The 12,343-nt window shown below is 44.6% G+C and overlaps 2 protein-coding genes across 5 annotated transcripts; both read left to right on the top strand.

Annotated features, from left to right (window-relative positions):
• Positions 1-27: 27 nt before the first annotated feature.
• LOC128754506 (uncharacterized) lies at positions 28-7,405 on the top strand. Of its 4 annotated transcripts, none has more exons than XM_053857175.1 (10): positions 28-408; positions 1,348-1,473; positions 1,603-3,628; positions 4,134-4,249; positions 5,307-5,372; positions 5,813-5,929; positions 6,173-6,274; positions 6,344-6,460; positions 6,640-6,718; positions 6,901-7,405. In XM_053857175.1, the coding sequence occupies exons 1-10, from the start codon at positions 283-285 to the stop codon at positions 7,080-7,082; spliced, it is 3,057 nt and encodes a 1,018-aa protein (XP_053713150.1). In that variant the 5' UTR covers positions 28-282; the 3' UTR covers positions 7,083-7,405. The 4 variants fall into 4 exon arrangements, with proteins under 4 accessions (XP_053713150.1, XP_053713149.1, XP_053713151.1 ...); XM_053857174.1 differs by having other exon boundaries at positions 5,307-5,396; XM_053857176.1 differs by having other exon boundaries at positions 5,307-5,396; positions 6,640-6,713; positions 6,898-7,057.
• A 403-nt stretch (positions 7,406-7,808) lies between these two features.
• LOC128754241 (NAD-dependent protein deacetylase sirtuin-7-like) lies at positions 7,809-12,071 on the top strand. Its single transcript, XM_053856717.1, has 10 exons — positions 7,809-7,953; positions 8,039-8,176; positions 9,597-9,701; positions 9,764-9,834; positions 9,906-9,978; positions 10,056-10,154; positions 10,335-10,571; positions 10,676-10,756; positions 10,825-10,931; positions 11,086-12,071. Exons 1-10 carry the CDS (start codon positions 7,849-7,851, stop codon positions 11,285-11,287), a joined length of 1,218 nt encoding a protein of 405 aa, XP_053712692.1. The 5' UTR covers positions 7,809-7,848; the 3' UTR covers positions 11,288-12,071.
• The last annotated feature ends 272 nt before the right edge of the window (positions 12,072-12,343 follow it).

The raw sequence follows: 12,343 nt of genomic DNA, 5'->3' as shown, positions 1-12,343 counted from the left end.
ACTATGTCCAAAGCGGCAACAGCCGGAAAGAGAGGCGGGCGAAACGGCGGTTTGTTTTGGTTAGCTCTCTCGGCTACATTCTGAATCTACTTTGAATATTTCAAAGGTGTCGTTAATGGTGGCGCTAATCCTGGCGTTTCTTTAGATTTCAATTTATTGTTGCACATGGTGGTCAAATACATGACTCTTTACTTAGTTGGGAGCACTGTCGGAAAAGAACATTGTACGTTAGCAACTGTCAAATGTTCGAAGTTACACACCACCGCCTTTTAATGTGACTACATGGAGGATTTCGAGAAGTTTGTACATTCTCGCCTGAACCACCTGAGGATGAGTAAGGAGAACTCCAACCCATCGCCAAGGCCCTCTGTTATCCGCTTCCATGGAAGGGCGATACTACCACCGCTGGTATGAATGTACTCTGTTGCTCAAGTTTTGGTTCAAAGTAACAGAATATTTAAGAGTTAAGATATATTTATCATGACGCATTGATTTCAGAATTAGGGTCCCACACGCACGCAGATGACATTGTGATCTGTGGTGAGAGCAGGGAGCAAGTGGAAGATAAGCTAGAGAGGTGGAGGTTTGCCTTAGAAAGGAGAGGAATGAAGGTTAGCTGCAGTAAGACGGAATACATATGTGTGAATGAGAGGGAGCCAAGTGGACAGGTGAAGTTACAGGATGGAGAGATAAAGAAGGTGGTGGGGGGCTTAGACATAATTAGGCTCAACTGTCCAGGGTGATGGAGAGTGTGAGAAAGAAGCGGGTGCAGGCAGGATTGAATCATTGGAGAAAAGTGTCAGGTGTGATGTGTGACAAAAGGGTGTCAGCAAGGATGTAAGGGAAAAACAAAAACAAAACGGTGGTCAGCCAGCAATGTTGTATGGTTTGGAAACAGTGGCACTGAGGAAAAGTCAGGAGGCAGAGCTGGAGGTAGCAGAGATGAAGATGCTGAGCTTCTCTCTGGGAGTGAGCAGGATGGATAGGATCAGGAAGCAGTAGATCAGAGGGACAGCACATGTCAGGTGTTTAGGAGACAAAGTCAGAGAGGCTCGATGGAGATGGTTTGGACATGGACAGAGGAGAGAAAGCCAGTACATTGGTAGGAAGATGTTGAGGTTGGAACTGCCAGGCAGAAGGTGGAGAGGAAGGTCAAAGAGGAGATTTATGGAGGTGGTGAAGGAGGACATGAAGTTTGTAGGTTTGAGAGAAGAGGAAGCAGAGGACAGGGTGAGATGGAGGAAGATGATCCACTGTGGCTACCCTTGAAGGGAGAAGCCGAAAGGATAAGAAGAAGAAGAAGGTCGCAATAAACCACTTGGTAATATTGTCTGTGTCTTGTGGCAGCTCTCGGATGAGCAGCGGGAGGAGATGAAGCAGCACAGAGACGCTGCACTGAAGACTGGTATCCACAGAACAATTAAAGAGAAGCAAATAAAAGCTTTTGTGCAAAATGTTCTGGACACCGTGCAGGTGAGTGGTACCACCATTTGGCAATGCCATGTCTGTATGTATGAGGGGCTGTTGGCTATGTGTCTCCTGTAATGTAGACAATCTTGTGATGTGTTACTTTATTTCAATTTGAATTTTGTTCTCTTACAGCTAAGAAATTCACCGTCCTTGGACAACTTTCTTCAGGAACTGAACTTGGGCAACAGCGCTTTGTCTCACAACACTACTGATGAATCGTTGATGAACAAGAATCTGCCTTCTACGATTCATGGGAAAGAAGGTGCCTCTCAGTTGTCATCCACATCTAGTGCCTTATTTGCCACAAGTGTGAGTTCTCAAAACGACAATGAAGTCCTTAGAAAGCACCCTGATGGCCAACAAGACAATCAGTCAAGTTTACTCAACGATGCAAGTTGCTTGTCACTATCCGCTGGTGATGCCAGTCAACCCGAAGGTGGAAGTGATTTTTCTGAGATAGGTGATCTTCAGAAGCAGTTCCTGGGATTTGGTTCGTCTGAACAGTCACATGATATGGATGAGTTTTATGGTAGCAGCTCCTTAGACACAATGGCCCAAATACCAAACATTATCAACTATCCACCTCTTGATGCAGAGGAATTGGAGAGGAGTGGTGAAGAATTCTCCTTTGGTAGTGACTACATAGCTGTTAGAGACATTTGCTCGAGCTCATTCAAGAACAACCATTATTTTGAAGAAGCTGCCAAGGACACGGCCTGTGATAATGCATCTACTTCTACAGGGCTTGAATGTGACATCCCGTCCGACACGCCTACTTCAGACCGTCAGCCCTGTGCCATCCCTGCTCAGAATATCACTAAAATCTCAGGAAATTCAGTATCTATGCACAGACAGGAACTACAAGATTTACAACCGCCTGAAAAACCTCAACGTCGGAGCTTACAGGCTTTGCTTCAGAAATCCCAGGAATACAGACGGCAGCAAAGGATGCTCAGGAACCAGGCCAAAAACAGCAAGACCCAGGAGAGATCCAGGGAACTGAGCCACTCGGATAAAGAGAATGACCACATCCTCTATAAGAAGGCTGTTAGTGAATGGCGAAAGACTCTCAAAGAGAAGAGAAAGACCCTTCCTTCCTCAATGACCCTCAAAAATAATAAACTGAACATTACGCCGCTAGGCATAAATGAGGACCAACCCAAAACCTCCCTGATCCAAGAACCATTTAAGATGAAGAGTGAACCAAGCGACCCTCACCCGAAATTCTTTTCCAAAGTTCGGAGGTTTCCTCCTATTTTGGCCCCCACGTTCTCAAAGAGTGTTGGGGGATCGGACATCTTGTGTGAGAAAATAAGTTTTGACCAGCTCCAGGTTGTTGATGAAAGCAGCAGGATGGAACGTGAAAACTCTGAGAACTCTGCAGGTGGAGTGGAAGCCAATGAAACGCAGCAACTGTCTCAAAGTTCACTGCACACAAACCTAGTAGAGTCTGAGCTGTCTGGTCCAGAGGTTATTTCTGATGTAGAATCCACGGCGGTCACAAACGCTGAAGGTCAAACTGATGAGTGGCGCAGACCTGGAACCTGTAGCGACTGCGATGAAGGAATGGACTCTGGCAGCCAAAACTGTGCAGAGTGGGCCGGGGTGCCATCAAAAATTCCAGGAGAACGTCCTTTTAGCATCGATGAGGAATCAAGACAAGAACGAAGGTTTGACAGTGAAGGTGCTTGTGAGTCATTAAATGTATCAGAGCTATTGCTGGTCAAGAACATCGCCAAGGAGAGGAAAAAACAACTGACAAAAGTAGGTGCTGGTCTCCACATCAGCTCCAACCTGCAGCAGCACAAACACAAACTGTCTGCTGCGCAGTGGAAGTGTGTGCCTGATGTTTTTAGAAATCCAGTGGAAGTCACTGCTGGAGCACTTTCTGGTGACGATTACGATTCCTCCTCGATGGCCCTCGACCAGTCATGTGGTGTGAATAAACCATCTGAACGATCGTCCAGATCTGATGTGGGATCCATCACTCAGCACCGTGATGAGATGCACCTGACCCCGGACAGCAGTGCTGGGGTTGAGAGCGGGACGTTGAAGGTGAAACGGAGGCTTCTCATGAACGAGGCAGAGGAGATTCAACACAGACGTGCAGATGCCACTTCTGAGGCTTTTTTGATGGCCACACCTGATTTGAACCGAGGTAAGGATGACGCCAGTGTGTTGAAATTCTCATGTTGAAATTCAATCCTCACGTGAGCTGGGGTGAAGTTAGCTAAAGAACTGGAGTTTAGTTTTGATTGACAACTCTTCCAAGCGTTGATTATTAATATTTACAAGAGGTTGGCTTTATAGTTCCTCTGTTTCTTGTATAGTCCTCTATAAATCATACCATAAAACAATAGAAATATTAACAGAACATTTCAATCTGAGAACAATGACAGCAAGGGTCACTGCTTTTACTCGACTGTAAACTGGAAAATCGGAATCAGGAACATAAAGTGTTGTGATGTGAACTAACATGGTGGTGGAGCTAACTGTAAATTGTCAACAGAAAAATAAGTAGAAACTAGATACATAAAAGAGAACCACACAAAACGCTTGTTGCATCCAGAGCTACAGCTCAGGTGGTGTTGGATGAAACAAAAATATAAATAAAATAATATTGCTCATTAGCAACGTACCAATGTTCTTCCTGGTTTTCCCAGCTTTGGGAGGATGTGAGCGTCAGGGGGACCCAATAGAGCTGCTGAAACAGATCCACGCTGAGCAGATCCGAGCCTTGCAGGATGAGCACAGGAGACAGCAGAGAGACTTACTCCAGGTGAGACCTCTTTCCTGCATGACTGAACGGCTACTAGCCTCTGAACTAGTGATCCTCACACCAACAACGCCATGTTGGTATTTCCTCAGTCTGTGTCTTGCACCAAATTGCATCAGCTACTCGTCGACAGATGAAGCAGTATTTGGTGCAATCGCACTTTACAGCGGCCAAACTTCACTTTTGATTTACAGGCTCATTAAATTGAACTCCAGAGATCTTCGCATCCTTGTAACAAAAGGTGCTCCTGGAGACCTTATTTGTGTGCATCCATAAGATGGACAGCAGACTTCCTCAGGGCAAAATAAACACAGGGGTGCGGACATTAGTGTTTCATTACCTCCCTAAAAGGCGTGCTGGCGTGGTCTCTCTGTCTGAGAGAGCGCGCGCGGGCGCTCTCCAAGGGCGCCTGCTGTTCTTTGGCTTCCAGGTCCTGTATCTACAGCATGGCTCTCTATTTGTTCTTGGTCGGTGTCCTTGCACTATTAATCACAGTCTCAGTTTAATTTGTCTGTCCCTTACCACAGTATAATTACTGTAATCTGTTAAATAAAAAGTTTCTTTTTTTTCTTCCCCTCTCTCCGTCAATTGCGATGAGACGAGAGCGAGCCGTCTGGCCGGACTGTGGTAGAGGAAAGAGAGGAGCGAGGGACTTGACACAGAAGAGAAAAGGATAATTTGTTTAATTCATGAGCGTCTGTGGTTAAGTGCCAGATAGTCCCGCCAAGTGCCACGGCTAATGGCCCCCGCCCTCCTCCCCCCCCTCCCTTTTTTTTTCCCATTTTCTTATTCCTCCCTTTTGTTTTGCCTCATACCGCTTGTGTTTTTTTTTTTGTCTTGTCTCACCGCCACTGTGTCCTCTTGTCGTTTTTATCTTCCAGGTCCCTTCTGTCTCTTTCTCTGTACCCTCAATTAATTTCTTCCTTCTGCCTCATTTGCCATCCTTTCCAATTGGATATTTTCTGACCTTGTCCGTTCCCAAATGTATGCCGGCATTCCTTTACACACACACACACATCTTGACTGTTTTCCTCTAACCGTACGTCTGTCACCTTCCTAGGCTTTGACCATGCGTTGCGGTCTCCCCCGGAGCGTATCCTTGCCGTGCTCACGTCTTGAGGACAAGGTGACCTCTGCTGCCCACTCTCGGGTACTATTATCTTATTTGTTCAGTCATGCTGCTGATATGAAAAGCCGCTTTTTTGTCATCTGTTTCATTTAACTTATTGTTTGGTTGAGCCCCCCGTGAGAGCAACAAATACTCACCCTTGAAGGTTTGAATTTTATCACTGACTGGCACAAACTACAGTCACCTACCTTCTTTTAATGTATAGTTCAGATTCAACAAGTGAGTGACAAAGCATCCAGAGCTGATGCCTTTTATTCTCCATGATATCTACAAGCTGCACGTCCACGCGGGTTGATTTGCTAAACAGATGTCAGCCATAAGACCTTGAGAGTCCATGCAGGAAATTAATTGGTTGTCATTGATAGAATTAGCATTCTCCTCTGTCCTGCCCTCCAGTTCTCATTATTCACCTGCTCATCGCTCTTTCTCCGCTCCAGCCGTCCGTCTGTCTCCCGGAGCACCACCGCCCCCTGCTGTTGGCAGCTGTGAAAGGTTTCCTAACTCGCAGGCTTTTCAAAACGGAGCGGGTGGCACAGCTGGTGCGCACCGTTGGGGTGAGTGAAGACCACATCTGTCGGCGCCGCCATAAAACAAATAAAAATGATTAGCATGCAGAGGCGTTCAGAGATTGGATTGGACGATAACACAGATGTCCCAAGTCCGCACGAGAGCCTTTTTAGTTATATTCCAAATGCATTTGGACAACTTTCTGCTCATTCTTTTATATAAAATCCATTCAGTTCATTTGTTTATGTCTTTCAATGCTCACACATACTACGTACTATGCTACATTTCAGGATATGCAGACCTTTCTTCTGGGATTCCAGCAGCAAAGTTCCTGCAGTGGAGAGGTTTATAGCAAACAGGACTCTATATTACTGGCCAGAGTTGCTCAGCAGGTACTAATACAACATCCCTCTGTTCACCTCCCTCACCCTCATGTCACCCGCTGTGTCATTCTTTTTCAGCTACAAGCTTTACGCTACGAAGTTTACGACATATTCTTTAGCCTGTCGGTCGAGGAGAAGATGCAGCTGATCAGCTTGGACAGAGAGCTGCTGAGAGAGAAGCAGTTCAGGCGTCAGGTTGGTTACAGTCTGGGTTTGTTTAAAAACTGCTGAAGGATGAGGTTAGTGTGCTGTCTGCAGTGAGTGATGCGTCAAAGTCCTGACCTTTTTTGTCCCTTATATGAGCTCCCTGTCAAATAATAAACCATTTTCCAGCCTTATACAGTGCAATGTGTAACGTGTGCTTTTGTGCTCAGGCTGTCCCCACACGTGCTTCTGGAGGGAAGAAGTTTATTTCGGCTGCTACACGGAAGCAACTGGAGAGGAAGAGGTCATGTGAGTTTTACTGCTTTTAAACTGCTTCTAACACTGCTCTATCTTGCTCAAACACACATGCATAACAGTGCTGTTGTATTATGTGCCAAGTGCAGTGATATTAATATTCAATATTGAAAGGATTCCACTTCAAATACCTACCAGAAACGTTGTTCTCTGACTTCTATGTTCTCGCTCAGAAGTCGGCAGCGAGTGTAACCAGGGGAGTGTATCTACCGGACACAAGAACAGCGACTCCAGCGAGCGACTGCTGAAACCCAAAAGAGGGCAGTTCAGAGTAAATTCTCAGAGGGACTCCCAAGAACACCAATTCCTCAAGACTCCGGTGACACTCTGTCTAATTGGTCCCAGTGAGGATTCCTAATAAAGCCGCCGGCAAGGTCATGAATATTGCAGAAGTTAAGATGAGACACTTTCCCAGACCTGTTTGTACTCAAAGTTTTTACCTTTCGCTGACCAACATTTTATTAAACATCTGTTGAGTTTTTGTTTGTCTTGCATAACAAGCCTTTACTACTGCTGTTCCTCAGCAGTGAGCCACAGTCAGTTTGAAATAGAATTATTTGCTTTTGACTGTTCTTTTTGTAGATCTGCACTGTTGTTTTCACAACTGCTTTCCCAAAGGCTGCCTTTAATATTTGCCTGTTATAGACAAGAGTTTTTTTCTTGCTGACTTTTTGTACAATTTGTATTTAATGAGATTTTTCAATAAATATATTTCACTTTAAATTGTGTGAAATGGATGCTGTGAAACCTCCAAATGTACATCTATCATTAACATGTATTGCTTCTCAAAAAAAGCACAGTGTTTGGATATTAATTTCAGTCAAGTAACTGAACATGGTGTGTGATGTTTTCGTTTTTTTATTTTAGTGTTTAGCTCTAGCAACGCTCCAGCTATCACATCCATGGTGGATGCGTTTAGTTTATATATGAAATTTAAATGCGCTCACCATTTCTCGAGCTGATCAAAGACCCGATGAATCCGGTTTTGATCGCCGCTAACCTTCTACACATCTTCCACTAGGAGGCGCTGTCAGGTTTTCTCACGTGCAGTTAACAAATCCCACTTCCGGCTACCTCAGCTTTGTTTTGAAGGATTAGCTTCCTCAGCTGGTGCTATCGTCAGGATGGCTGAGGATCCGGACTCCGCGGTTCTGTCTCGGGCGGAACGAAAGGCAAAAGAGAAGGCGAAAATGCTGCAACGGGAAAGTCAGAGAGAAATATTTCGCCTGGTGAGAACGGGTGTTTTTGACGCTAAGAAGCGGTTAGCAATGCTGTGTGTGGCTCTGTTGACATGACGCCCGGTGTCTGCTGCAGGTTGGACGGGTCCTGAAGAAACCAGAGGCGGAGAGGTCTGAAGAGGAGGCGGCAGCGTTGCTGCTTCACACCGAAGCTGTGGAGGAACTGTGCAGAAGACAGGTCCGGAGAAGTGTCCTCAAGAGGAAACAAGAGGAGGTCAGGTGTCTCGTGGCTGCATACCGCTCTATGTAACGTTGTCCGATCCAATTCAAGCCACCTGCCCTGTGCTGGGTCAACAAATATAGGGAACAGCACATTACTGGACTCCTGGAAAAAGAAATCCCCATGAAATGGCTCTTCTCTTCCAGTTGATGATAATATGAGATTAATTTAAGTGTGTTAATACATCTTAGACCAAGAATGAGATTCTTAATAATATATTGTTATACACTATCGTTAATATTTAGAAGAAGTTGCCTTTATAGTCCCTCAGTTTTTGGTATAGTCCTCTATAAATCATACCACAAAACAATACAAATACTAACAGAACATTTCAATCTGAGAACAGTGACAGCAACTTTGGCGGCAGGGTCATTGCTTTTACTTGACTGCCAATTGCAAAATTGAAATCAGGAATATAAAATGTTGTGATGTCAACTTGTCTGGGTTTCCAAACTAGCATGGTGCTCCACTGTAAACTGTCAACAAAAAAATAAAGAGAAACCAGAAAAATAAGAGAACCACACAAAACAATTGTTGCATCTAGAGCTACAGTTGTTGGATGAAACAAACATATCATACATAACTGATTGTTTTACAGACTTCTTCTTCTTCTTTCGGCTTCTCCCTTCAAGGGTCGCCACAGTGGATCATCTTCCTCCATCTCACCCTGTCCTCTGCTTCCTCTTCTCTCAAACCTACAAACCTCATGTCCTCCGTCACCACCTCCATAAATCTCCTCTTTGGCCTTCCTCTCCACCTTCTGCCTGGCACTTCCAACCTCAACACCTTCCTACCAAAGGACTGGCTCTCTCTTCTCTGTACATGTCCAAACCATCTCCATCTAGCCTCTCTGACTTTGTCTCCTAAACACCTGACCACATGTGCTGTCCCTCTGATCTACTGCTTCCTGATCCTATCCATCCTGCTCACTCCCAGAGAGAAGCTCAGCATCTTCATCTCTGCTACCTCCAGCTCTGCCTCCTGACTTTTCCTCAGTGCCACTGTTTCCAAACCATACAACATTGCTGGCCTCACCACCCTTTTGTACACTTTCCCCTTCATCCTTGCCAACACTCTTTTGTCACACATCACACCTGACATTTTTCTCCAATTATTCCATCCTGCCTGCACCCCCTTCTTTCTCACACTCTCCATCACCCTGGACAGTTGAGCCTAAGTACTTCAAACCCCCCCACCACCTTCTTTATCTTTCCATCCTGTAACTTCACCTGTCCATCTTCCACTTGCTCCCTGCTCTGTTACTGACCAACCCCACTTGACTGAAAAGAGTACTGGAATATAAACTGAGTTAAATTACAATTTTAAATAGACAGAACTGCGACTAATATTCTCCAATTTGGAACTTAATTTACAAGTACTGGGTCATGGTCAATAATGTTCCTCTATTTCTCAGGTATTTGATTCTGCAGAAGAGGTCAAAACAAAAGTCAGACAGTTGGCCGCAGCCGTCAAACAAGCGAAACATTTGGTGGTGTACACTGGAGCCGGCATCAGCACGGTAGGTCTGTCCGCTTTACCTACTTGCACTTGCCAGGTGGCTCATCTCGTCTTCCACCTCAGGCAGCCTCCATCCCAGACTACAGAGGCCCTAACGGTGTGTGGACGCTGCTACAGAAGGGTCAGACAGTAAGGTGAGGAGACTTGTGCAGTCTTTGAAGCAAAACCTGTTTGGTTTAATTCATCTATTGTCTGTGGCCCACAGTTCCTCAGACCTCAGTAAAGCAGATCCCACCTTCACCCACATGTGTATCAGAATGCTTTACAAGGAAATGCTGGTAAGACTTTGGTTGTAATTTCTTGGTCGTGACTTGCATATATATTTTAAATTGTTTGTGCTGATGTTTCTGCCAAGGTGAAGCATGTCGTGTCTCAGAATTGTGATGGGCTTCATCTACGAAGTGGACTCCCTAGAACAGCCCTGTCAGAGCTCCATGGAAACATGTTTATTGAAGTGAGTGTGCATTTTTTATTTCTTTTTAAATGACATGGTGTGTCTTTTCACAGGATTGCTCTTTATTTATTTTCCATTTCTGATGCACAAACCTGCTGAAACTTCAAAAACAATTTAGGCTAAAGTGCAATGGGCAGCTGTGTTGTCCCAGTTTCCCTAACATGCTGGCTTTCTCCCCAGGTTTGCACATCCTGCTCGCCTGTCAGGGAGTACGTGCGATTGTTTGACGTAACAGAGCGAACATCTTTACACCGACACGGGACGGGTCGCGAGTGCACCCACTGTGGAGGCGAACTCAGGGACACTATAGTGCACTTTGGAGAGAGGGGGACGCTGGAGCAGCCTCTCAACTGGAAGGGTGCTGCAGAGGCTGCCCAGAATGCAGATGTCATACTGTGCTTGGGCTCCAGTCTAAAGGTTTTGGTTTAATTTAAATGAAGGATTATGACTCCACACAGAAAATATTATAATCAGATAATGTTTTCATTTTGCTACCATATTTATTTTTGTGTTTCCTGTAGGTGCTTAAGAAATATGCTTGTCTATGGTGCATGAACAGACCAGCGAGCAAGCGACCAAAGCTGTACATTGTTAACCTTCAAGTAAGTCTTTTTTTTTAGGCATTTAATTCTTCATCTTGAAATATGATAATTGAAATTGCATCCTTCAGTGGACCCCAAAGGACGACCTAGCTGTGTTGAAAATCAACGGCAAGTGTGATGACGTCATGAAAACTCTCATGGAGGAGCTCAACATTATGATTCCAGCCTATGACAGGTGAGGGAGTTGTGCTTCCCTTGAAGTGCCATTTATGAAAGTCACCTTCTGCTGTAATGGAGCTTCCTATTGTTGGCCTCTTTGGCAGGGGACAGGGGGTCGACGTGGACATCGAAGCACAGTTCTCATTCTCTTCTCTCCCTTCTCCGCTCAGGTCAGAAGACCCCATCTTCACCTTGGCCACACCCCTACAGCCAAGCGATGCAGCCAGCCACACACGTGAAGTCATCACCCGCCACCGTCGGGATCAAGATCCCTCCGCTGATGCCACAGACCTCACAGAAGCCGCTGCAGTGCATGGGGGGTGGTTCGGACGAGGCTATGGTAAAGGCAGGAGGAAGAAAAAGGCAGCGTAGTCCATGGACGATCCAGCAGTGGCTATTGTAGTTGCCACGATCAACACATCAGTGAAGGTGTTTCAGTTATATCTTTTATTATGACCATGGTGGGAGCAACTTTGATTTTTTTTTTATATTATATTTTTATACATGTGTGGCAGCTAAATATTTACCACTCCAGATGACACTTTCTAAATGAACTATTTTCTGAGGAAGCTGTCACATTTCTTTACACTCAATGTCTTTATTTTCTGTACATTTTTGTTGATTCCAGGAAGAAATTCTGACAACGGTGCTTCAGTTGTTTGAGATAATAATAGCATATCGTCTATTGACACATTGTTTACAGAGTCGACATCCACAGCGATCGTTTGAATTCCAACTTTCTTTACCTTGTACGGGTCATTTGAAACTTCATTTATGGTGCATTTATTGAGATCTTTTTGTTTACTGAAGTATTTACTGGAACTACTTTTTCTTGTACAGTGCAGGACACCAAACAACGACAGGAGTTTACTATTACTTTTGGGATTAAACTTTGGTTCTGATGCTATTTTGTGGTTCCATTATCACTGTACCATGTCTCAGGAATGCCCATTGGTATTATTTATTACTTTATGACTGAGACATACCTCTTTTCTGGAGAGAAAAAAACGAGTATTGGCATGTTTTCCTGTGGATGCAGTTTGTGAAACTAAGAATAGTATTATTACTCATGAATCTCTTACGATTGTTTACTTCATGTTTTTCCTGATTTCTGCTGACCTGTTGATACATTTTTATAAATCAGCAGTCTGATTGCACAAACGACTTGTCTTTTTTCTTTGTATTTTTTCGAAAGCTCTGCAAAGGCAGTGTACTGTCTAAGGCCATGTAGTGTCAAGAAATTCGGGAAAAATCTTCAAAATACTTTCACTAACTGGTTCCACTGCCTTGCGTTTCTTAATAAATATATTATAAATAATAGTCCGGCGTGATGCAGTTGACCGCAGTTTTGCGTTGAATTTAGTGACGAAACTGTAGTCGTTTCGAAGCCGAAGCGAGTGACGCGTCAATCGTTTTCTGTCCTCGTCG

This window comes from Synchiropus splendidus, chromosome 2 (assembly GCF_027744825.2).
Source record: "Synchiropus splendidus isolate RoL2022-P1 chromosome 2, RoL_Sspl_1.0, whole genome shotgun sequence".
Taxonomy (NCBI): Eukaryota; Metazoa; Chordata; class Actinopteri; order Syngnathiformes; family Callionymidae; genus Synchiropus; species Synchiropus splendidus.
This window is presented reverse-complemented; position numbering and strand designations above follow the sequence as displayed.